We start from the raw sequence: 25,856 nt of genomic DNA, 5'->3' as shown, positions 1-25,856 counted from the left end.
AATTTACCACATCGATACGATGAAACCCGGGGCCAGCACTGATCGGATTAGACAATCGACTCGCGCCAATCGGGTGGCAGGGGTATAAAATATTCAACTCCAATTTCAGTTGTCCGTGAGCCGGGCGGCCGTGTCGTGCGTACGCAATTGTATGGGGTTTGTGTGTTGTACATTGGATGAGTGGTCCTCTTCATGAAACATCCATGCCAGATCATCAGCATAACGGGGCGCTCTTGCTATCTACGCAGGTAATTCTACTGTTGCGTAAAGCTTCCGTGCGCACCGGTGTAGGCGAGTGTGAAATTTAATTTTTCATCCTTTCGCATTTGATTCCTAGGGCCACCTGCTTCATGGGCAGTGTAGACCCAGACTCAGCGGATGCACATCATTTATTCATCCTGCATGCGGGTCCTGCAATGGTTGCGGTGGCCAGCATTCGAGCCGCCGCCGTAAGCATCGTTCCATCCTTTTTCGTTTTCGTTTCGTTGCCCGGTTGGTGAAAATTGTTGGGAAATAATCAGCTTCCCTTCGATCAACGGTAATGAATCGCCCGACAGTAGTTCGTGTGAGCAGGGGGGAAGGGGGAGGAGGAGCCGACTGGCCTCCCGGGAAAGTCAATCCCAGACGGGAAAACACAATGCAAACAATCGCTGAACAATTTGACCCGAAGGAATAATTTTCCAAGTTGCAGCTCGTGCGCTGATTGTTTTGCTGCGTCGATCGATAGCGTGAACAAAAGGGGAAGAGCATGGAAATATTAATAATTACATAAAATGTGGTGGTAATTTTCTCCTGTTTTGGAGTACTTTTTTTTCGCCTGTTTACTTAAAGCTTATCAATCATAGAAAATAGTGATGATGAATCAATACCTGATTGCTTTTTAAACAGGCGTAATCCCTTTGCGATTGATATTTTAATAACATTGTTTGACCCCGCAACTATAATATGGATGGAATTCAAATAATGCAAAGAAGAAGCGAGAGAGAGAGAGAGAAACAAAAACCCACACACACGCACAATTTGCATAACGTTTCCACTTGCCAGCAAGCCGTGTTATTTAATCTCCCGTATTGACTGTTAACAGTCGTTCAATATGAATCCTCCCAACACACATGCCCACACCACCGTAACCGGACCGAGCTCATTCATATTGCGCTTCAACCCCACGCGGTGACCTCGGTGGTTGATGCAATCCAAATATGTATAAATAAAATCGATTTTCACCATTATCGTTTACCACCACACCAAACATCAGCAACCACGATCACATTAAATCATCGCTCGTACCGTACAATACATGTGAGTGATTTGGTCTGACTTGACCAAGCCCGATATGATGCCACTTGATCCTGGAATAAGTTGGTAGTGTACAGCTGGACTTTACCACGGACCTCACCACAGCGGTTCACAATTTTAGACCCGTTGGCGGTTGTGCGAAACACTGCCATCGGGAGGTCTTTCGTATATAAGCCATATTAATCTTTTAGTGGAATTCATCATTTGAAATGCATTTAAAGGAAGCAACGGGAGGAATAATGATGCATTTAATAAAAAAAGAACTCAGCACAATGCGCAGTACACGCGGTGGTAACACTGAAACTGAAAGCGAAGGAACAGCACTCTGCATACAGTCACATGTTCAGTTCCCGTGCACGCTTGATCGATGGGCAGAATGTGAACGCGAACATCCGAGCACGGACACGGCTGGTTTTCTCCACCATCTTGCTCGGTAGCGAAACTTTCGCTGATCAATCGCTTCGTCGCCGCGTCCATCACCGAAATAGCGCTTGATTAAAATCAGTATTTTTATTGGCTAGCCAATTTCATCCGCTCTTGCTGTGGCCAAAGCGCCGCTGTAACCAACCCGTTTCCCCACACTCCCCTCCCTTATCCGCAGCCGAACATGAAAAGCTGATTGATTGATTTTAATGTGGTTGTTCCCTTTCCGTCCGAAACCATTTCCATCAACCGACTGACCCCGACTGACGTTTGCCATTCAATTTTCATTTCAGATCCGCCCGATATCAGCGTGGAAAAGTCGTGGATTCATTCCGGCGAAGGATTTGAGGCCCAGCTCGAGTGTATCGTGCACGCCGATCCGCAACCGACGGTAAGTTCCACTTTAACGCAAACGGAAAAAGTTTTGTGCAGAGCGCGAAGTGTATAAAACGCAAACCGCTCTCTCTCTCTCTCTAGCAAACCAAAGCGTATGTGGGTTGCCTGAGGTCCTATTTTTTTCAGTTCGTCTTCATTTCATCTCTCACCCTTAGTCGTTGAAACGGTTCCAGTTTAATGAAATAAGTCACGTAGCATTTATCAAATTAGAATTACGTTCTGGCAAACCGATCCCGGGTTGGGTGGACGGTAGTGCTCGGTAGGTGCAGTCCAAGAGGCAACAAGTGAGTTTAAATTCGTTACGTCTACACGTCACACGTTCACACATCGGTCGGTTTCCTGTGCCGTCTCCCGTACACCCAACGAAAGTGAGTGTGGGAGAAAGCATTAATCATCAGCAAAAAAGTGGTCTCCAGTGCTAGATCCATTCGCTAGAAAAGATTGAAAGCGGCCAATAATCGTTGAAAATCGTAAGTGGGTTTAAGGGTTAAGAGGAAAAATTCATTGAAATTCATCGCACTCGCTTGCGCTAGTCAAACCTCGTACACTCCGTTTACTCCATCATGCTGTTTCTTTTTCCTTTTACGTTCAATGTTTGAGCCATACATTCAATCACTTTGGTTTTTATGCGGCAAAGCGATATTGGACAAGTATTCAATTCAACATGGAGGCGCATGGTCACTCATGTCCCAAGCTGTGCGATCGTACCGCCACACATACACACTTGCTCGCCTTCTACACCACTCTTGGTACAAAATTGCCGCTTGGAGTGGAAGAAACGAAATTGCAAACCAATATCATGTTTTCGACCATTTCGACCAGCACGCATCGACCATTATTACCTTTTACTCTGCCGTCCGTTCACTGTACGTCTTAGCGGGCAAGACGAGCCATAAGCTTCCTTGGGAGCTTGGCGACAAAACTCTTTCGTCTTTTCACTACCGGTTACCTGTTTGCCGGTACAAGCTTACCGGATTGGCGATCATTCGTGATGTCTTTGGGCGTGATGAAACACGGAAACCGTTCATGGAGGACACTGGCGAACACTACTCTCAACCCAAGCTGAATGGAATGAAAATGAAGCACTTTATTGTGGCGATGAAAGCAAGTGGCTTGACATGGAGCTGGACGAACGAAGCGTATCGAAATAGGCTCCGTTTTGTAGTTTAGTCAGGTGCTGTGTTTTCACCACTATCGTAGCTACTGTGATAGAGTCAAAATAAAAACACTCCCATTTGGTGTGTGTGTGTGTGTGTGTGTGTGCCGCTTCCTTGCAGACCCTATATCCGACGCAAGGTGTAATCAAACTAGATCCTCTTGAGGCGGATCAATCGGCCACAACATAACGGCAAACGAGACGGTCGACTCGGTGCGGTGACGCGTGAACCTTACGGAATGGTGAGCATCGTAAAACGGGCTGCAGAAGCATGGGTTTTTCGGTGGGTGTGAAAATTGACTCCTGCCATGCTTACCACTCACCGCTCGCCACCCTTTGCTGGATACCGAGACCAATATTCAGTTTTATTTTGCCGCCTCGGCCAACGTCTTGTCTGGTGAATCTGTTGGCCAGGTTCGCACCAGAACTCCACGTACACACGTGCCAGAGAGGTACGAGCGTCTTGCAGGCAAAACACATCAACGGTCTTTTCCCAGGACGGATTGAAAATCGCCATCATTTCAACTGATATGGAACGGTACCTCATGTGAACTGTGAAGCAACTGTGTGGTAGCGGAGGTCGAACCGTGAGCGACGGTTGGCTCGGCAAACTTTTCCTAGTAATTCAATTTGAGAGGACGATCTTTTTAGTAACATGTTTTTTTCCTATTCTTTATTTTTACATTTTACTCACATTTCACCCATCCAATCGGATCAATTCAGTAGAGGTGGTAGAACGCGTTGAAAAATACACAGCCAGACACACACTCTGTGAACCTTTTTATTGCTAAACCGAGCTCCTTTTGCTGCAATTTCTACGTTCGCAGATACGAATGATTGGCTATCGAAATTCGATTCATGCCTTCGTAATCGCAAAACTGTTTGGGGGCTGTATGGGCGTCTGATTTCTAGGAAGTGTCCTAATGCGGACCACCGGACACTCGGGGGAAACCAGGGGGCAGAATGCAAGCCAAGGATCAAGGATAGCACAACTTTCAGCATGCCAACTTTTGCAATTCCATTAGGGCGCAAAGGGTAGCAAATTGAATTTTAATTCTTCGCTACAAGCTCAAGCTTATGTCCTTAAATGGTGAGCCAGCTCCGCCGGCCACTGGACCAAAAACTAAACATTTGCATGTCAAAATTGTTGACGTTGCAGTTGAAACATGCGGCTGCGTTTGCGGTTCGGTGCCGGGGTTGGTGTCATCCATTAGCAGAATCAAATGTGCATGCGCCTGAATTACTTCTTTCAGGCATATCGGGCTGAGTTTTGCTCTATACGCATGTATGCTTTCGGCAAGAAGGGGGCCGCCGTTTCATCCATTCAAGTAAATCATTCTTGACGAAGTTCGAGGAAGCAAGCTGTGAAGGGCTACGGTTCGTCCAAACATCGAAAGGCCGTACAGTCCCATTTATTACATAAATCGATACCGACTTATGAATACTCAATCGTGCGTATTGGTAGACATTGCATTGCAGGGCCTATATGTGCATTTCAATGAGCTTCCTTCATATAATGTAATTATTTCATTTCAAACCCCTTTCCAACGTGTGTGTGTGTGTGTACAGATGCACCAATCGAATCGTCTACAACCATATTTACCACAGATTATTTAAATAATGAAAATGTTTCAAAACAACGTCCCTTACAGCGATGGTTCAAGTGGAAGACAAATGAAAGGCTTCCACTGCACAGGCAACATTTGGCCCCGAAGGAACAGCTGATTGAAGCGTAAATGTGCCGTTGAGCTGCGAACAAGACAAAGAAATGCTCTCGGGCGAATGAAAAACTTTACCAAAATCCATCTTCCGGGCTCCCTTCGAGCATTGATGATCGATCGTAAAAGTTTTCGGGAAACATTTTATCCGAAGCGCTAGCGAAAATCCCAGAATCACCCACACAGACACATCAACTGTTCAGCTTCGTTCGATAGAAACGCAACGCAAAAAAAAACAACCTCCAGCCAGATAAAGACCAAACCAGATTGAATAGACGGAAATGGTAGGCTCGCCGTTCAATTCATTTAATGGTGCAACCACCAAATTTATGATGCTTTTAGCTTCTCGCTAAACTGCAACACCGTCAGAACGGTTTCATCAAGTTTTTTTTGCGTGTTGTTTGTTTGTCCATTTCAGCAATTTGATTAATGCAAAAGAGATCTTCTCGACCAGCTCGACTCATTTATGAGCACGCGGGTGTGCGTGAGCGTGTGTGTGTGTGTGTGGTTCGCATGGGCTGATAAGTGTACCCAACCCTGTACGCTGTCCATATTTTTGCTGAGTGGGTTCAATTTTCTAATTGGTTCTTTCGTTCTGTGTATACCTTATACATGCACGAGCATCCTTGTCATCAATTCCACCCTTGACTGGAGCGCTCTCGCCTCTAGTACTCTAGGGAAAAACGGGTGGAGGGAAAACCCCCCCTTTCGCCCACTGTCACGCCCGTACCATCCCGGACTGGCGGGCGTGATAACGAGCAACGGCCGCAAGATACAAGCACTTCCTGCCCTTGTGCGGCATGCAACAGGAGGTTACAGTAAGCATGTAATCATAGGCCCACTTCAATCGCAACGACTTGTCCTTCACTGCCAGCGGCAGGGAAACTGCAGCGAGATCCACTCACGGCCTTACATTACATACACCGGCGTAACGAGCCAATTGAAAAAGTGAACAACTTGCACTGCTCTTGGCCGGTCTTTTTTTAACCCCCGTCTTCGTTTGTTTGCAGTACGCTAGACCCTGTTTGGGGCTGGTTGTCCGGGACGAGACGGTAAAGTGTAATTAAAATTCATAATAGTGTAATATTGATGCTACTACAGCTTCTCGATCCTGGGTGGCCCCGACCGGGTGGCACAGTTTGCAATTTTATTTTCACTCGCTTCGTTCCCATCTTCGCTAGAGCTGGCAAGAACAGTGGTAGCACGTAGAACGCGCTCGATGTAGGACACCAATTCCAATTCCATCAAGAAATACAGCAAACGATGCGTCCACCCCAACGCCTAACTGGTGCTTTGTTTTGATAAATTAATTTCATAATCCCCAATAAACCTCGGCTGCCCGGTCGGTAGCGCCTGCCTGTGTCATTACGCTGACGCTGCAAATGGAGATGACCACAACAATGGCTTCGACCCTGCCAGCCTTCCCATCCAGCCTCGTCGTCGTTGCTTCTTGCGAGGTGGAAGGTAATTCGGTTCGGTTCATCATCGCCCCGTGCGATGAAGTCGCAGCATGTGCTCAATCTCAGATAGGCCGGAAGGAAGGAGCTTTTCGCTCGAGCGACGAGCATGCCGTACCGGGGTTTGCACTGCGCTGCTATTACAGCTGATGAGTTGCTGATAATGATGTGCGATAGAGCGGCTTATGAGGTACGACGAAACGGATGCGAACATGTGTTGTCTACCGTTGAGCCCCGTGGGTGTCTCGGCCAGTGCGTTACACACCCGCCTGCTGCTGACGCGCCGAGTGACGTTCGCAGTTCGCGCTACTGCTGGTGATGTGAATATAGCCATTAGCGTGACGGTATTCACTCAAATTGGATGCGAGCGGAAGATGTTGTTTGGCGCACTGGGATGGTCTTTGATGAGCATTTCATTACCAAGCAACCCTATTGGCAAAAAAGGATCGAAGCGTGCGCTGGTAGTGGTACAAAGCCGTGCACTGCACACAGAGCGAATAAGTTAATTTATAGCATTTTTACCATACGAAGAAGCCAACTCCAGCTTCCATCTTTAGTCACTGTCAGTCGTGCTGTTTTACAAAATTTAGAAATTTTCTGCTGTGGTTTTAAATCAGCAAACGATCTGGAACATTAATTTCTTGATTCGATAAATAGCCCTTTCTCGATTTCCTTGCGGTTACGCAGCTTAACACCTTTTTCTCGCCAAGCAATGTCGATTCACGATAGAAATTCTGACACGCTGTCGTAAAATTTACCACATCGTTTCTCCCACCCCGTGTAGGAGAAGAAAGTGAGAAAAAACGGCAAAACACCCTCCGCCCATTATCACTTCCATGACAATCGTCCACTTTTTCCAATCACCCTCTTGCTCTTTGGTCACCGACAGCCGATGATGACGGTGATGATTAAGTCGAGAGGAACGAACGACACACTAAATTCAATCGAACAAAAATTACGGCAATAGAGAGACCACCGTGACCGATCGGAATCGCAGCGCACATCCAGCACAAAGTTGCGAGAAATGCCTCTGGAATTCGGAATTCGATTGCTGGCCGAGCGGACGAAGCGATGAAAGCATACCGATCGCAGACGGTTGGAAAACGGGGGAAGCAAACAAATAACCAACTAAGGGAAAACACAGACGCGCACACACGCGCGTAAACAACATCGAGCGAAGAAAACTGCAAAGCAAGAAGCACAAAAAACCAGTAATATAGCCAATAACGAACAAAAAAAAACCAAAAACTCTCGTCACAGCGCAACGAATCAAAAGCCAACAAAAAACCAGAAGATGCTGTGAAAAGTGATAAAATTTCAAATCAATAATAATAAAAGAAGCGTCACAAAAACAAGGCGTTCAGGCCAGCATCGCAGACGCCTCGGTCCCGCGATACCCGAGGCAAACAGAAAAAAAAGTTAAGGGAAGAGTTTCTTTTCCTTTTCTTTGCCTCCGAAACGCTCCAGAACGAAGCCTCCGCACGTAGGAGTAAAGAATCGTGCCGAAGGACAAAAATGTAAAGAGAGAAGCGACCAAAGATGAAGCTTATTACTGCATCCCGAGCACGTAGGAAATATTAAGGAATTAGTTTGGAATGTGGTACGGCCCCCCACCCTCCCTGCTTCACACGGTCACGGACTTCCGGATGGGGAGGGCAGTGGGAAGAGGCAGATAACACAAGAAAGGTGGGGAAAAAAGGACGAAGATAACAAACACACACCACACCATTGTCGGAGCGCGCACATTCCATTGCGAATGAAAAACCGTGTCCGTGGTTCCGATCGATGTCCGTTTCGCAATTTTTCGCCGACTTTTCCGCACACCCTTTTTCGGTGTAGCGAGCAACGAATTCCATCCCTTGCAGCCCCCCGGGAGGTAGGAAGATGGCGGATGAACCACCGAACCGAGCAGTTGTCGTGGGAAGATGGTACGAACACGGTAAGATTCTTCGGAGTACATTCAAACAAATAGCACAAAGAAAGAAACGCACTCACACACACAGGAAACGCAACCGAAGGAATGTCTCAGTCCCCCGGGGGTGAAAGTGCGATTGAGAGTGTGGCCATTGCGCGCATGGCCGGGCAAGGAAAAATTCAATTTTCCCACTCATTGAATTGTGATGTTATTTTTGGTTTATCGCGCTCCGTGTGATGTCTCTCTTTTGTGCATTCGGAGGGGGTTTTTCGAGGGGGACGAAGTCACAGCCGCCCTCAAAGTTCCTCTACTCGACACGGTGCAAATGATAAATGATTGTGAAGCGGACGTTTTGTGCTGCACCCGAACAATACAACAAAGCCATCGGTTTGCATTGGCGCAATATTACATTTTTCGGGAAGCCGACCTGGAAGCGTGAAAGTCGCGTCGTCGTTGGCAGGTGTTTTCCGCCCCCTTCCGGCTTGTCTGACCCCCGGGAAGCCAATGGACAGAGTTTTAATAAAGCTGCACACCCCTAATCGACCCAATATTGCCGCTGTGTCGTACGGTCTGTTGTTTCATTTACCTGGCACCGGCCGGCCTGCACCGGCAGCAAATTATCCGACGGTTTTAATAAACTTTTCGCGGTAGTGCGCTGCAATCGCTGCCACCCGTTCGTACGTATGAAAAGCGTGCTCGTCTCCAACTCGAGCAGGATAATGCATTCGGTTGCCGTGTGAGCACAAAAAGCAGTAGCACTCGCGACCGGTCCCGGACTTTGCTGGCACAAAAGGGAATACGAAACTCACGTGCGAAACAATGTCCGAACGCACCTAAGCGCCCGTTCCGAGGACTAGGGTAATAACTCGACACGAGTACAGAGGTCAGCAGCATACACGAAAAGCCTGCCCCGTGCCCCGAAGCGTTAAATCAGACGGTGGTGGACTAATAATTTGACCTACCGGTTGACTCGCGCTACGGTTGGGAGATAACATCTGACAAACCCATCCGTCCGGCCAGACACGTTTCCCTTTTTCCCCGAGAGTCAACGCTTACTGGAGCGCACTGAATCCCAGCCCCAGAAGGCAGTGGAATAAAATTTTACAACTTCTCTTACCAATTTCAAATGGTGTGATGGTGAATCGCGGGAGCGTATCGACACTAAACTCGTGTAGACGAACGGCTTGAGTGTTAGATTTTACTACACCACGCTCAAACGCGCACGAACCCGTAAATTTATGGATCGATTCCGAATTCAATCGACAGCAGAGTGGAGCGCCGACTTGACACACAGCGGGGAGGTTATGTGTTGACGGGCTGGGCTGGTGTGAGTGGGCGCCGTGGGTGAAATCTAATCTAAGAAAGTGCCAACATTTCGCGAAAGGAAATCTTCCACGAACCCCCGGGTCCACACTGATCACCCCAGCACCGATCGCTTTCAGTTTGTACAAGTGATAAATAATTCATCTCGATCCTTGATTCCTTGCAGTCTCTCTCTCTCTCCCTCTGTCACTCTGTCGGAATCCCGCTCTGATCTGGCTAGGATCCTTGCTAATTCAGTGCACTCGAGGATTGACCTGGGCAGATAATTTATAGTGCACGCTGTAATCACAATTTTAAATCAATCTCCTCACTTTGCTCAACTGCATCAGCAGATTGAACCAGATGAAAGCGGGCACAGTCTGCAAGTCCCGGTGTGATGTGCTTCGATTTTAAAGTGGGCTCTTTACTGCCCGTTGCACGAATTTACCGGACCACCGTTGAAGCGTTCTCTCGAGCGGTGTGTGTGAGTGTGATAGTTGCCGCCCAGCTACCAACATTCAGCCCAGGACAACGCTGCAAGTCATAACTCAAGTTCCAAAAGCAAAAAAAGCACTTCCCAGATGAAATCACCTGCTTCAAAATCACTGCCCAACACGAACGAATGCTAGTTTAATAAGATGGCGCTTCGTCACACCTCAGGACCCACCGGAACCATCCCAACCTCCTCCACCACCGCTCGGATCGTAAACCATTTTCTCAACAAATTTTCATACACTCCCGGCACTTTGACGGTGATGACAGCAGCTACTGCTACCGGTGTGACTGCTCAAAGATTCATGCCCATGCACCTTCAACGATGGCTGTTGCCCCCTTTTTATTTTGCAAAATGAGCATCTTTAAAGAAATGGGCACCCTGGCACTATACGGTACCGGTACCGGACGGACCCGAGATGAGATCAGCGTCGACGGATAATCTCATTGACACCTAACAACGGTAATCACTGGCAATCGCTTCATCAACTATTTATAAGCTGGTATCTACTGCTGGAAATCAGACCCCACCGGTCGGTACCGGGCCGGTGACACACACACACACACACGGAGGGGGAAAGTGAGCACGCTAGCATAAATGTTGATTCGAGTGCCGGGAGTCAAGAGTCGTATGCATGCATGAAAACTTGGTCCCAATTTCACTAAGCTTTATACCGCACTCCTATGAATTACCTTTTTCCCACCACCACCACCCCGTAAATCCTGGTGCCGTGTTTCCCCGGATGGTGCTCGTTGCAAGATGCTTAAGAATGAGACTAAAAGTCAAGGGACAATTCCACGGAGCATAAACACAGCATAAATACACAAAAGCACACATGCGGGCGCGCGGCTCGCGCCACACCTTCAGGGACATTCCGACGAAAGGGAGAGATCGTTTATATTCATGAATCCACATTCTCATCGCACGTGGTCGGATCATACACCTTAAGGGAAATGAAACGCTGTCATACGTTTTGAGCCTCAAAAGGGCATTCGGGCAGGGCGTGCGACGAAAAGCGAATTCATTTTCCCAAACCCCAAAACCACCCCGTGAGCGAGTGCGAGGCGTTGCATTAGCTTCAGGCATGTCCACAACCACCTTGCTAAGCGGCTTGGTGCGGTTCGCAGAACTGGAAATCTTCGCTTACAGCCTATTATTTGTCCTTTTCAGCGGCATTTTATTAACGGCACCATACATCGTCACCGCTCCGTATCGAGCTGTACATTAATTCCAGCGTCAGCAACTTATTTCGGCCATACATTTGCATACCTTTTGCGGTCGGTTTTCGGATGTCCACCAGGTGGATGCATACGGCCCGCTGTGTTGTGTTGCGCCACTTTACACGATGTGCCCGTTCCGTTTTCAATAAACAATAAGTTACAATCAACACGAACACCATCGTACCGGGCACACCTTTCCCAATCATCATGTTGTTTTCCTTAAGCAACTTTTCACCATCCCCATCGCCGTGGTGCTTCCGAGCGCAACTTTTCCATTTGCCTTCGCGACTCGTGTTTATTGCATTTCGCCAGTTGGCACGTTAAATTTAACGTTTATGGTATACCATCGACTCACACCAACATCACTGTCATCACGGAGAGGCTCTCTCGCTCGCTCTCTCTCTCTCTCTTCGAGACTCGAGGGCGAAAAGAAGCCATTGTCGGATGGTGTCGTTTTGTGGGTTGTTTTCATTTGGTTTATGATCAATCAACGTGTCAAGAGTGAAACGACTTCATGACGTTGTTTTGGGTTTAAGGTGGCGCGTAAAATCGGCAGCGCTGTTGCTATCCTGTGTTACAATACTTCAAGTACCGTTGCCGATCGGACGCGTACATGGGGCAGGAAGCACGAAGCTGTTTTAACAATTCTAGAAACGGTCCTATCAACAACGATTCTCGTACCGCGCTTCTTCTCTTTCTGCTTCTGGTTAGAGCGGCGCGCACAGTTGGACAACAAAAATGTTCAAAATAACTTCGTGCATATTATGTGATGATAGCGGCAGTTTTTCCTTATCAGTATGAGTTTTCACGCTTGTCACCAACAGATACATAACCTCATTTTTCCAAGCCTTTCCTGTTTGAAGCAATAATCGTTTGCTCACAGTCGGACTACACTAACGTTCAGTATAAATGACGATGGTGGATGCATGCTCCTGGAAAATCTTAAATTACACACATAATCATCCTTCCCGAAAAAAATGCAAGGTTACAGCTCCCTCATTACCGAACCTTATCCGTGAGGTAATCCGATTTGCCCGCCGTTAAACAGACAAATCCGCGCCGGCATGCGACCGAACGAAAATATTGTCACATTCATCATTTGTTTTTAAAGTCCTTTAAATCGGTCCTGTGTCCGGGCGTTGGGATATGCCACCGTTGTAGAGCGCGTCCCGGGAAAAAAGGGTCCTCTTTGCGGAGCAAGAGGGAAAAGGCAACACAAAGCAAAAACACTGGAATCCGGCTAGAAGATGTAAATCTCTACCTTCAACGCAAACACGAGGCTCCGAGCACGAGCTCGAGTGAAAGCTTTTTGCATTTTTTTTTTTTTGGCTCATGGCAATGACCATAGACAATCTTCCGAAAAACCGAACCATAGTCCTCTCGGCCTGTGACCCGAACCCTATACACCATCGGGTGTGAGAGGAAGTACGACCATCAAGCCCACCCCGCAGACCGGCCTCTGTATTGGTCGTGGCCGGCTCCGTCGAGTTTGGGAGGAAAAAAGGGATAATCCTATTTGTTTGTCATCGACGAAGGGAGAGAGAGAGAGAGTAGAAAAGTAACGAAAGTTAGGAACGGAATCTCGACCCTCTGCCGAATAGCGGGGGTGGTGGGTGGGTGGGTGCGAAACGTCGGTTTCAGCCACAGAAACCACAATCGTATAATCGCCTTCCATTGTTGTGCGGGATTTGCTTCGAATCCGGCCGGTTGTTAGTGGTGGCTCTGCTGAAAAGGGGTTAAACCCTTCGCTCTCGGAAAAAACAGGGGGAGCGACCGCCCGGGGGAGGGTCGAATCGGTGACCATCGGCATCATCGGACTATGAGCATACGTGGCTCCACGAACCTATAGAACGTCGGTACAGAACGGATCTACTTACGATGAGGTGCTTCTTCATCCTTTCCCCGTTTTCGTCGTCTAAAAATAGGGACTGTAGGCGCGAAAGCTAAAAGAAATGAGAATAACTTGCACTCAAATCCTCGACCCCTCACTCTCACCTGATCCTTCAACCCTCTGCCCACCAAACGCGTTCGATTTGCCAACCCCTAATCCGTTACATCAATTAATCCAACGGTTCTCCGGTGGACGGTTCAAGTAATTGTTTGTCGTTACCGAATCGTTCTCTAGCTAAGTGGCGATGCGAGCACCACGTACCAGTAAATAGCGACGGAAAGAGTTTACCGAGTGTAGCAGGGTTGCCCGACTTTTGTTGACCTCAACTTGCTAGCTAGGATTATGAAAATCAATTCAAAGCAATCGTTACTACGTGCACACAAACAGAGCCCCCATTCTCGTCGAAGATGAAGTCTGCGCTCACTCCAATTCGTTGTCCTATCCTCGTACCGGGCGCTAAATCGCTCCGAATGATGATGTTCCAAACCGGGCTGGCTGTGCGTTTGGGGTTAAAAACAAATTTTCGTCAACAGCCGTTGATCCGCTCGTCGCTTCTTCCCCATTCCCATGCCCAATCCGAGCGTACCACCGTAAGGAAGGTATTTAGAGATTGGCAAAACACGTGCTTCCGCTGTGGTTGGAATGTGCGACCGGGAAGAGGTGATCAGGGCAACGACAAAACACAAAAAAAAACAACTGTGAAATAGCTTTTTCACAGCCGAGCGAAGAGCAAATTGCAGCGCACGTAATACGTAAATTCCAATTTGTTTTGGCAGAGGATTAGCTCATCCACCGAACGCCCCGTCGAGACGTATGTTTGCGTTCGGGTAACCCTTTGCGGACACGATTTGTTTGCTCACAGTGGGCACCGGGTAGAACAACACCGATTCTCCTGCCCAGCGAGACCTCCAAACGGCTACCCTGTTAAGCCGCGACCCTTTTATTCACCGCACATCGGTGGTCCAACTGGCCGATCGGCCGCGGCTAGACACGAATGGGGCGTCTATAGGTGAGTAATGCAGGGCTCACGGACTTTAACACCGTTTCGACGTTTGTGACTACGCGTTTCGGACCGGCCACAGTTCACCCGTGCATCAGTTCAAAAACATTTAAAACATACCGATTAAAGGCTTAGCAAAGCATTAAAAATTCACTTCACTCGAAGCCGCGGCCAGTCGCGGAAGGAATTGATAAGCGTGGATGTAGTGTGTTTAATTAACTGCACGCTACAATGTATCCCCGTAAACTGCTTGGGAAAGCTGTCGGTCCACCACCTATCATATATATCAATTAAGCCGCTTAATCCTGGCCTGCCCACCAATTGCCACTGATCTTTTGACCTTAGCGGTTGGTAATTGCATGAGAAAATAAATTTTGATGTGATAAATAATCCATTGTGTGGAGTGTGGAGCGTTATGGGCAACGGTACGTCGGTGGTTTTAAATACTTATGCTACATTAAATACCGCAAGGTCAAACAACTATAATCCAATCCGCATGCAAACCATCGGTCGGAAAACCGCCGGAAGTCTTGTTGAAAAGAAATCTTTCCTTTTAAAGCCAATCGAACCAGCAACATTAAACCACCGTGTACACTCGGATGAACTCGGGTGGCTTAAGAAGCTACAAGGGTCCATGGTCAAAAATAAAGGAAGCATTGGTGCGTATGCTTCAAACTGCTGTAAATATCATCAACCACAGTGTGGAGGTTAGATCAATGTGATTATCCCACCGTCACCATCGGGCAGGAAATAAAGCTGCCTGCATTGACAACACATTACCTGACCGTTATAGCATTGGATCAACGATTTTCCAGCGAATGAAAAAGGCGGCTCGCTGGGGGGCAAAAACGACTACAGCAGGTTGTCGGTGTAACTTGTTGAAGTTTGGATTTTGTGGTTGCGTGTACAAAATCGGTCACCTATCGCCACAGCATCGGTGTAACGGTGCATCGGAAGCATCAAAGCACCCGCCTAGATGCAGGTGAAAATTCGTTTGTGGTTCGTTTACATTTTCTGGCAAATTTTCTCCCGCACAACCACACACGAAGCGTGGCGTGGACGAGGAAACGTGGTGATTATTTGGAATTGCTTTAGCTTCATCGTTTGCCACCACATCCGGCAGGGTTATTTCCGGCTTGTTATCGAAAATTTTACGATGTGATTTTATTATCAATTTTTGCACAAATAACCAAACTGATGTAATGTTTAGTTATAAATATAAATTCCGAATTAAAGTGTCTCTAACATCATTTAGCAGACATGCCACTATTTTTTAAGCTGTATCTCTTCTCTTTGGTGGCTCATACTTCTTTCCATGTTCCATCTATTACTTAGCTCGACAAAAACCTAAACATCCGTAACAAACCCCGTAACAATTTCATCCAAATGGGGCTCTTTTTGCGTGAGCGCGAAAAGCGAGAAATTCTATCGAGAAAATTTTAAACATTCCATCGTGTGTGTGTGTGTGTGTGTGTGTTTCGGCCGTGTATAGGCGATAGCGGTCAGAGAATCCCGAACACATACCCTGAGAGGCGTACTTCCGGTGATAAAACGAGGTTTTAGGGTTGTGGTAAGCCGCATCGCCATCGTCGATATGTGGTTGTATCTCAATCGATGGTGCATATTTTGGTCGGTTCCGGAAAATTCGCGCCAGACGTAGTAGACTGAAACGATCCGATAGGAAATGGTCCAAATATAGCTGGCGGTTGTTTTAGATTCAGCCAAAAGCGAATTGATGAAATATTTTTAGAAAAGTTTTCAAAATCTGTAACGCCTCAATACTATTAATTAATAAATACAAAGGGCAATTTATTCATCAGTACAATACATCCATTTGCAATCATCTGCTCAGTTTCGGTTAAAACTTTTTTCATCCAGCAGATGATCAAGAAAAACCCATACTGATTACCTTACCATCGAAAGACCGTACGAACCAATCGGACCATATAACAACAACAAAAAAGGAACGCCACAAACCAAACACTCTTGGCCAACCCAAAAACGATTACTGCTCTGTCGCCCAACCGGCAAACCAGACATATTTTCTTTACAATCAATTAAGCTAAATAAATTGAGTTATTCGAAGTTATAAAATTTCACTGTTATTGCTTGGTACAATGGCCGGCTTTTCCACTTCCACTTTCGGTTTGGTGCAATTGCCAGTGCTCGGTGCCTCTCAACCGTACCACCGACAACCGGCGGTAAATGGGGTGAAATGTTTGCTCTTTATTTCCAACTTCCTTATTCTTCCGAACCGGCTTTTCGGCCGTTGTTCGCTCGTGTCTGGTCACACACTTTTTTTTGGGGGCGTACGAAGGGTCTTACAAATTCACCGTACCGCTGGAACAGTCCAACTTTATTCAATTGTCAATCGTTGGTCCGTCGCACGGACAGTGAGGGTGTCGGGGGGACAAACGAAACAAGAGCGAGTAAGTTGGCCCTGTGAAGCAATAATAGTCAACCTCAGGCAAAACGATGTGTGATCAAACCCTGCAAACCCGACTCAGCAGACTCTCGTCCAGAGTGCTTTGAATGGACGCTCGAGGAGACCATTCATTCGGCCACAATCCGATCTTGTGCTGCGCCGTGCACGGATTGCTACGGGTCGGCTTAGCTCGTGTGTCGTACCGTGGGCGAATCACTAATAGCATGTCCAGACCGTGCTGGATTGAGATGTATAGAGGGCAAGGGTGGGGGGGGGGGGGGGGTAGGGAAAGGGAAACTCATGACATGTATGGCACTCGTTGAAAACATTCTAATATCGTCCAACGGAAACGGGGCGAAAAAAAAGCTAAAACTAAAAGTTCAAACGAATCGTTGCTTTCCTTTTTTGTGTTGCCTCTTCCGGTTTTGTCTGATCCTCAACTATTCCTACAAAGAAGAATATTGTGTTGACCCGATTTCATCTCTTGCTGTAGGGAAAGGACACCGCTTCGTTCTACTTTTTTTTCCAATCGCAACCACCAACACTCTCATCTCATTCGCTTCTCCGTTGCAGGTCTCGTGGAATCAGAACTCTTTTCCGCTGCAGCCAACCGATCGGCGTACGATGTCGTCCAGAGGAAATCGGCACACGCTCACCATTCGCCATGTGCAGCAGGAAGACTTTGGCAACTACAGGTCAGTAGGAGGGAAGCACGATGATAGTTTTATTTTTTTTTCCGCCAACCCATGAAAGTGAGCTTTAACCGGAATGTACCTTTAGGCTGGCGCAAGCAGCTCTGCTATGTGAACGTGGACAAACGCGAACAGCATAGTTCTGTTTGCAATTTTTGCGCACCTCATTCAGCCAAACTAAACGACTTCCGGTGCAAATTTTGAACGCTTCTCCGTATCGGACCAAAATGGTTTTGTTGGTTTTCCAGGGTTGGGTTATTTATACACATATGACGGAGTTACCCTTTATATGCAAACACGTCTTGCATTTTCGCTGCTTGGAAAGTCCCTATTTCTATTTTAAAGCTCTTTTAATGTTATGTTTGATAGCTGCGTGGCTGACAACTCATTGGGTCGGTCCAAGAAGTACATGGAAGTTTCGGGACGTCCAGGGCCGGCCGATTTCCTGTCGCCACCGTGGAGCCGCTCGACCGACAGCTTTAATTTGACCTGGAAAGTGGAAAGCTATCCACCGCTGCAGGAGGTCCGATTGCTCTACCGGAAACTGATGGTAAGCGTCCCGTGACGTGTCCACCTCACCGTGCCTCCAATACGTCGGGATGGGTTTCGTGTGTTGCTAAAATTGTTGATCTTTTCCGTTCCCGCTTGCTGCCCCCTCCCCGACGCTCACGGATCGATCGCAGATGAACGAAACCTTCCAGCAGCCGGGCCGATGGCACGATGTCATCCTAACGCCTGCCCCACGACCCCCATCAGAACCGTTGACACACGTCATGGCGTTTACGTTGCGCGGCCTGCAGCACAGCTCCGTGTACGAAGCGATCGTGCAGGCGAAAAATCGCTACGGCTGGAACGAGGTAAGGACACGGGACGATTTTTTGTTTTGTTTTTTTTTTCGTTGGTGGACGATTTTGTCCGGGAACTGACCGTCATCATCAAATCACACTTCTCCTCTCCCAAGGTAAGCGACATCTTCCAGTTCTACACGCAGCGAATATCGTCCGACATACACTCGGAGGAGATGCAGGTGGCCAGCTCCACGTCGCGCTCCGGAGCCACCTCCCTACACCGAACCGCACCGAAATCATCGGCTTGGAGCGTGGTGCTGCTGACGACGCTGCTGCCCATACTGCCCTGGCTAGTGGCTCCGTTCGGTGCACTGCTACACGGCGGCACGCTTTTCGATCGCTCGAAGCTCATCATCTAAGGATTGGCCCACCATCCATTTCGACGGCCGCTCGTTCGTGTGGCACACCTAGACGCAAACCGTATAGTGATAGTAGGCTCCTCTTTCGTTTCCCCCATCATATGTGCAACTGGAGCTATGGGACAGATTTTTGATTTTTAGTTCTGCTGGGTTCTGGCGGTATTACACAACAGCAGCTAGAAAATGGCCCTAGCGTGATTAAACAATCCCACCCCGGTGCTGTGACGCAAAGCAAGAACAACAACAACAAAACTCTAGCCGGTTTCCGATGGATTACGCGGTTCAGGTTTAGGTCGTTTCCCATTATCTTCCGCTTGAACTTCAATCAGTGTGGCGCACGAGGAGATCCTGCGGGGCGAAAACTCAATCTTGATTATTATAGACGACGAACCCAACCCAGCCATACACCAGCAGTTCAATAGATTCAAGGATAACACACACACAGATACATTAGCGATAATTCAAAACGGTAGAAGAAGCGACCCTGCGCGCGAGGTCACAAAGGACTGTACTTTGATAATTCATCTCAAAAAGAAATTGCTCTCGTACACTGCGAAAGTGGTAGAGAAAGCAGTAGGGAAGCAGAACGTCAACAGAAGAACGTCAACAGCAACAAAAACCCATACATATATGCCAAAGAGACGACTCGATGCACACCATCCCCCTTTTACCACCTAGACACATTGCCCGTTGTTTCATCATGCGCTTTTGAACTAGCGATTCCTCCGACGAGGGCCACCAATTTACTCCGGTCGCCTCCGTCAACCCTCTGTATAGGTGTATATGTGTGAAACTTAAGCGAAATTGCGAGACGCGGATTGCTCACAACACTAGATATTAGCAAACTCATCACTATTAACCGCCACCGCGGAACGTCGCTTGCTGCAGCTAAGCGTAGGCCCCCTAACGCTCGTGTACATACGCATTGGTCCGCAGGAAATCGTGCATTGTCGCTAATTTGCCGTCAAACACCTTGAAACACCGGGAGCGGGGGACACACGTCAGCCACTCGAGTGCGTCTGTCACTCGGGAGCGTCCGCGGGCTGACGTGACAGGCAAATCGGTACCAAACTTTTCCCCTCGGTGATCCATCCAGCACCGGGGGCAGGATCATCGCGGCAATTGGCTGGCAACGGCATACAAAGTTGTACGTACGTTGTGCGCGAATGCTTCTCGGGTTTTCGGGCATCATTACTAATTCAACAAGAGAAAGTCAACCAAATCGCACCGGTAAGCCTGTGGAACTCCGTGGATTGGTGTGATGGAAAATGACGACGACGATGCTTTATGAATGTCTGCGGATCTGCGGTGCGGCCTATTGAAGCCGGAAAATGACATTTGAAGCCCGGCTTCCCGTCCGCTGGAACGATGAAGGTAGGGGAGGAGAAGGGGAAGGGAGGAATGGCAGAACCGTAAGTTGTGTGCGCTAATATTTAGATAAAGTCTTAAGCAAATTAAAATCAATTCGGGCACGGGCGCTGGGCGACAGAGTACGGCTGCTAGGTTCTGGGCATGTGCCCATCTTACCACAGCCTGTCACTGTCACTGTTATCCTTCGCTTCCCCCTCCCATCCCATCCTTTCCCTCTTCACCCTCTTCATGGGAGGGTGGGTGGGAAAATTTTGCCCGAGTACCCCAACGGTACTCGGTGGTTTACTTATGCCCCCCCCCCCCCCCCCCCCCGCTGCACGGTTCTTGCGACTTGCTGGCGGTGTGTGTGTGAACGCCGGCAGATGGCACCGGTTGGGAGCGAAGTCTTTTGTAAATAAATTTTAACCATTGTTTTGATTATCAAAAAGTCAACTTGTAGCAAAATTGGCTAAACGACTTTCATGCTCCCGTACACCCGGAGCCCCAAGCCGTCCGCTGCGAACACTTAGGCTCCCCCGTTGCACCCCCCGGGGGCATCACACCACCGTCCGCACGCAAACCCCGTGTCAGCGAACCGGCCCAGAAATGTTTCAATAATGAGGTTTGATGAAGTTATTACACCGTAGGCAGGACAGAGCCGGCCGGCCGGCATCATGGACGGCAGTGGAGGGGCAAAACTTTTCGAACGTCCAATCGTCGCATTCTTTCCGCTCCCTTTGGCTTGTACGCGACCGATCACCGTCGCTCGTTTGCCCGGGCCGGGAGGAAAGAATCAATTAAAATATGAAAACAAACAAACACTGCGCTGACATCGAGTGCAGTACTTGGGGGGGGGGGGGGTGCCTGCCTGTTTATGCTACTGTCCCCTTCACCACAAAAGCACTCGGGGCACAAGTACACACGACGCTTTCATACACCCACCTTCGCTTCTGCACCGAGCCGGTCTCTACTCGATTTACTCGGCAACGCAAGTATGACGTGCTAGGGACGTGCAAACCGGGCACAGTCCGGGAGCACGACGCTATTGCTATTGAAACCGAGTTTACCTAACGACCACAGAAGCTGCTTTTCCACCCCATGCTTTGTTGGTACAAAATTAGGAAAATTTACCAAACTTTCCCCCGTGGGCTCGCACGCTCACTGTCCACCGCTTTTCCAGCAGCAGCAGCAGCACCAGGAACGGCAGGACTTTGGCTGGGTTCTGTTTCCTTGAAATTGTTTGCCCAAGCTGGAGATTGAATTTCCGCGGTTTTAATATGCGTGCTCGTTGCTGTGAGCCAGTTGCATGTGTGTGTGTGTGTGCGTTTTTTGGCGAAAGAAAAGCTCAGCAAACAACCACTTGCCTGAAACTACCGAGAACACCGCGTAATGTGACGGCTGCCGGAACACACACTTTTCTGTCCTCCGATGATGGGTTGCCCGGAGTTTCGATTCGATGGCGCAATGGGTCCCATTTTGATGGAATAAGATTAGGCGTAGATTGTTTTTTCGCCGTTGTGCTTGTGGTGATTTTTTTTTTTGTTCTCACCCGTCCAAACCACTTCATTCTGTCCGGTACGGTTCACTTTTGTTTTTTTTTTTGTGGACGAAAAGAGGCTTCCCAAGAGGGAAATGGAACGGGGTAAAGGGATGGATGGGATCTGTTTTATCTTCTTGCTTCGCATTCTTTTATGTGGTTTTACACTTTTATCCACTTGGAACCCATTTCCGGATCATTCTTTGCGAAAAGTTCGCAAAATGTTGAGGTTTGAGGGCTTTTCCAGGGACTTTTTTTTCACTCCGCTCTACCCTTCTGCTTTCTTTTTGCAACGCGCCCGAGCGTGTGTGTGTGTGTGGATTTGGGTTCCCATTTTCATTCTCCACAATCCGAACTGCTTTCCCCTCTTTCCACCTTCCCCTCCCCTATAGAGAGAGAGAGAGAAGGCGGCTTTGATCGTCCCGAATTCAACACGTCAATGTGTCTGTGGTGTTAAAAGTTTTCGGTTGGTCTATAAAACTTCCGCTCCCGATATTATCTTGCCCGCATGGCTCGACCGACATCCGGCTGGGTGTCGGTGGGACACTTGCGCCCCACCACTTGCACCCGGACGCACCCGGATGCGGAACACATGCCAAGAAAAGGCTTGGGCAATCCTTTCCTGCGAGGTTCGCGGCGGTGGAAAGCGCCCGGAATATGGAAGACACGCGAGCACGTTGTCACAGCCTTTCGAGTGACATTCATTCATTCGAAGAACACAATCGCAATCCAGCAGCGGGAATGAAAAAAAAAACCCCACGGACGGATCCACATTAAAGAATGAGACTAAGGCAAAAAAAAAAGAAACCTGGCGAACAAAAAGCAAAGGAAATATGCAGTCGGCACTTTTGATGCACTCAAGCGTGAATAAGCCTGCAGCCATGATGAATGGCTGGCGGTACTTTTAGACGCGCCAACTTTTCGTCCTTCCTTGGTGTCCTTTTTTTATTTCGCTCAGTCTCTCGCTGCCAACTCCCCCATCCCACTGCATCCCTCAAGTTGCTCTGCAGAACGTGCAGTATTTAAACTCGGTAAAAAATTGTTGAACCTCTCTCTTACGTACTGTTTCTTCTGCCGGGCAAACCCAAGACTACCCAAGCTCCCGGGGCGGCTCAATCACAAGGAATAGATTGTGACAACCAAAAAAAAAAGCAAGAGAAAAGCGAAAAGGGTCGGTGAATCATGAAACAAACACAAAAAAAGGGAAAAAGTTGGTCTAATTCCCGTCCAACCAAGTGACGTACGTTCTGGCCACGTTCCACCGTTGCTCCTCCGAAGACTTCTTCATCAAACCCATCAAAGCCAAACATTTCCCATCCCGTGTGCTTTAGTAGGGGCAATGCTTGTAATGTACATTTCTAGCGAAAACCAGCAGCACATTTCACTGTAAACGGCGTGTTAGTTAAAGCTCGCTAGGAGTCACACTTTCATTCGGTGCGTCACCGTAACGCATCGTCACTTGTAAATAGCACGTTAACATATAACTTTAAAAGAAGAAGAAGAAGCAGAAACCCAAACAACATAAACTACACAAATTACTTTCTGGCACCGATAGACGTAAGTAATGCTCACGTACATATAGACACACACAAAAAGAAAAGAAAAAGACGCGAGCGCAATAGTGATAAGTACAGTCTCTCTATCTCTCGGTGGTAGCATACGAATGGCCAGATACATTCAAAAACTCTTATTTATATCTTCTGATGATACATTTTTAAAAGCGACACCAGAGCGAACCGTTAATGCATGATGGCGTGGGGTTGTCAACTGCAACTCCACGCTCCGGAAGCCCTCAATGCTCAACAAGCTCTGTGCATAAAACCAACAAAAAACACTGCTCAAAAGTGAGCTGCAGTAACTGGGCATGGATGACGGTAGACGGAAAGTAAAATCCCCCGAAAAAGTATGCAAAAGCTAACATCAAACGGTTTTCGGATGGGTGGGGATTGAATGAAGACTTTTTATATTTAAATATGGATGTACCTTTGAGCATGTAAATCGTAAGCTACTATAATAATAAGTACCCCTACCCCACTACAACTACTACTACAACTAATGAGACTCCCGGAAGCGGAAGTGGAGATAGCAAACACCCCCCTAAAACAAAGAACGTAAAGAAAATAGAAAATGGAAAAATTGCCGGCGCTGAACTTAAAAACAAAACCAAACAAAAACTAGCAGCTAACGCATTGAACAGTGTCTAAAAACCAAAATCCAACATCTGCGCATTGATCAGCGGTCAATGCTGGTGAGCGGAGCAATGGTGATAGACGTAAACGAACCCAAAAAAATCCCCCCTTAGATAAGACCGTACATATTTAGCCTTTAACGTAAAAAAACACAAACACACAAATCGCTACGCTAAAATCAACAACGTGGAGCGAAATTGAAAGCAAATCCACTAAAACACAAAGATGAAGATGAAAGTACTTAAATTGAGGCTAAAACCACAGACAAAAAGGTAATCACTCTAGTTACATTGCACGACTGTAATGGCGCTGGCTAGGTGGGAAAACAGAAAATTAAGTAAATTAAATATTGACTTTAATGGTAAACAAATCCCCCCCTCCCAGTAAACCGTAAGCGTTTGCTACCAGCCAAGATGAGTGCTGCGGTAGGACAGGTGAGCCTGGGCTAGTCTAGAACGAACACCGGAAGCTGGGCCGATACAAACGCATACAAAACCGGGATGACGAATGAGGCAAGCATCAAACAAGAACATTGGCGCAAACAGAAGAAAACAACGGAGAGGGATACTAACTCCCAGCCAGCTAGGGGGAAGCTTCTACAGCTGCCCCTTTTAGCGTTAGGTCGAAGGATCCAGCATCCTTCCAGTGCTTGAAGCAAAATCCTGTATGATTATTGTACCAGTCCACAAATTCGGAAAATAAAAACCAAAATTAATACAAAACCTGACGCCGATACATTTGATACTATTTTCTTCCGCCATTCCATTAGTGAGTTAAGTGCTGAAGTAGAAATAGTTGGGCTCTGTCTCCGGTGGGAGCTTTTACTCCATTTTTAATAGCACCTTAATTAGAGCTATTCCATTTCATTGGTTGAAAGCATTCCGGTTTCCCGGATTGCGGAAGACTGAAGTTCATGATAAACTAAGCCAAACTTCCATTACTTCACACTGTTTGTCTTGCCGGCTTCGGGTTGCTCGTTCGACGCGAAAGACACCGCAGCCCGTTCCATCGATGACATTTATCCCCAACGCAGCGCACCGACGCTTGATAGCCACTTTGACATTCCGAACGATTTTGCTTCGTAGATTTTTAGCCCGAACTACACGTTCCGGTGAACGGGGTGCGAACGAACGAGAGGGAAAGCGGAACCGGGTGAAGAATTCAATACGACCCATGGTCCCAAGGCTACCCTCTCTTTGACACCCAGCCTCGATGCAGCAGTGCAGTCTGCACCGTTTACGCAAACTTCAAGAAGCACACCACTCCATCGAAATGGGGGAAAAACCAACACAACGAACGGCTGTCACGTCAGCTTCTGTCTGTTGAAGTTGATCTGTTTCTTGCTCGTCTCGTTCCCGCTTCAGCGCTACCGGCATAGATGGTGTTCAAACGGCGTACGTACGACAGTCAGTTGACATTCGTCGGTGGTGTGTTACGGTCACAAAGAATGCAGTCAATAGATGTACCTAGAAAAAGCGAGAGAGAGAGAGAGAAGAAGAAAATTGGCACCCGTCTTATCCGAACAGTGCAAGTCGAAGTCGTACGAGTGAGTATTTGTTCCTTCTCTAAAGTGTCTGCCCGGCGAAGCACTCACGAGCTGGGCACATTAAACACTCCTGCGTTACCGTCGTTAGATTTCAATGGCCGGTCGGTATCTTCCGATCTTATTGCTTGGAAACAGACATGATAAACCACTTACCTGGAAGTTAATTAATTTGTATCCCAAAACCCGTTGGTTTTCTTACACCCGTTGCGGTTGGCTGGGAATGGGCTTTGGGAGCACCACCCAGCAAAAGGTGTTGGTGAGCCGAGGGGGTCAGGAAAGAAAGAAATGGCATCGTGCAAAATCCGTTCGCAGGCCACTAAGACACTAAGGAACCCTTCCAAGGGCATGCTCAAGATGGTAAGCAAATTAAAATTGATTCGCTCGTTTCGGGGCCGATGCTGGGCATTCGACCGCTGACTGTTCGACACTATGCAGATGCAGGTGAGTTGTGGGTAAATATATTGTGGTAACTGTGGTTAGAGTAAACAGTCCCAAGAATCATTCTTACTTAGCTGTGCTCCTTCTTGGAAAGATTGATGCTACTCTGCTAAACATGGGATATCGTTTGAAAAAGTTCTGCTGTGTTTTTTAGCTTTTAATAAATTTGCAGAGACAGACCAGATTTACTCATTTTTCCCGAATA

General features: G+C 47.7%; 1 protein-coding gene across 3 annotated transcripts in view; it reads left to right on the top strand.

Annotated features, from left to right (window-relative positions):
- Positions 1–24,394, top strand: part of LOC118508473 (neural cell adhesion molecule 1) — a 179,682-nt gene extending 155,288 nt beyond the window's left edge. For all 3 annotated transcript variants that reach the window (XM_036048283.1, XM_036048286.1, XM_036048285.1), the window contains exons 7-11: positions 2,013–2,110; positions 17,266–17,387; positions 17,754–17,934; positions 18,068–18,241; positions 18,346–24,394. In XM_036048283.1, the coding sequence (XP_035904176.1) occupies positions 2,013–2,110; positions 17,266–17,387; positions 17,754–17,934; positions 18,068–18,241; positions 18,346–18,591 (821 nt within the window). In that variant the 3' untranslated portion in view covers positions 18,592–24,394. The remainder of the gene's footprint in view (positions 1–2,012; positions 2,111–17,265; positions 17,388–17,753; positions 17,935–18,067; positions 18,242–18,345) is intronic.
- The last annotated feature ends 1,462 nt before the right edge of the window (positions 24,395–25,856 follow it).

The sequence above is a fragment of the Anopheles stephensi genome, chromosome 2, assembly GCF_013141755.1.
Source record: "Anopheles stephensi strain Indian chromosome 2, UCI_ANSTEP_V1.0, whole genome shotgun sequence".
NCBI classification, from domain to species: Eukaryota; Metazoa; Arthropoda; class Insecta; order Diptera; family Culicidae; genus Anopheles; species Anopheles stephensi.
The sequence above is the reverse complement of the archived record's forward strand: the minus strand, read 5'-3'. Positions and strand labels throughout refer to the sequence as shown.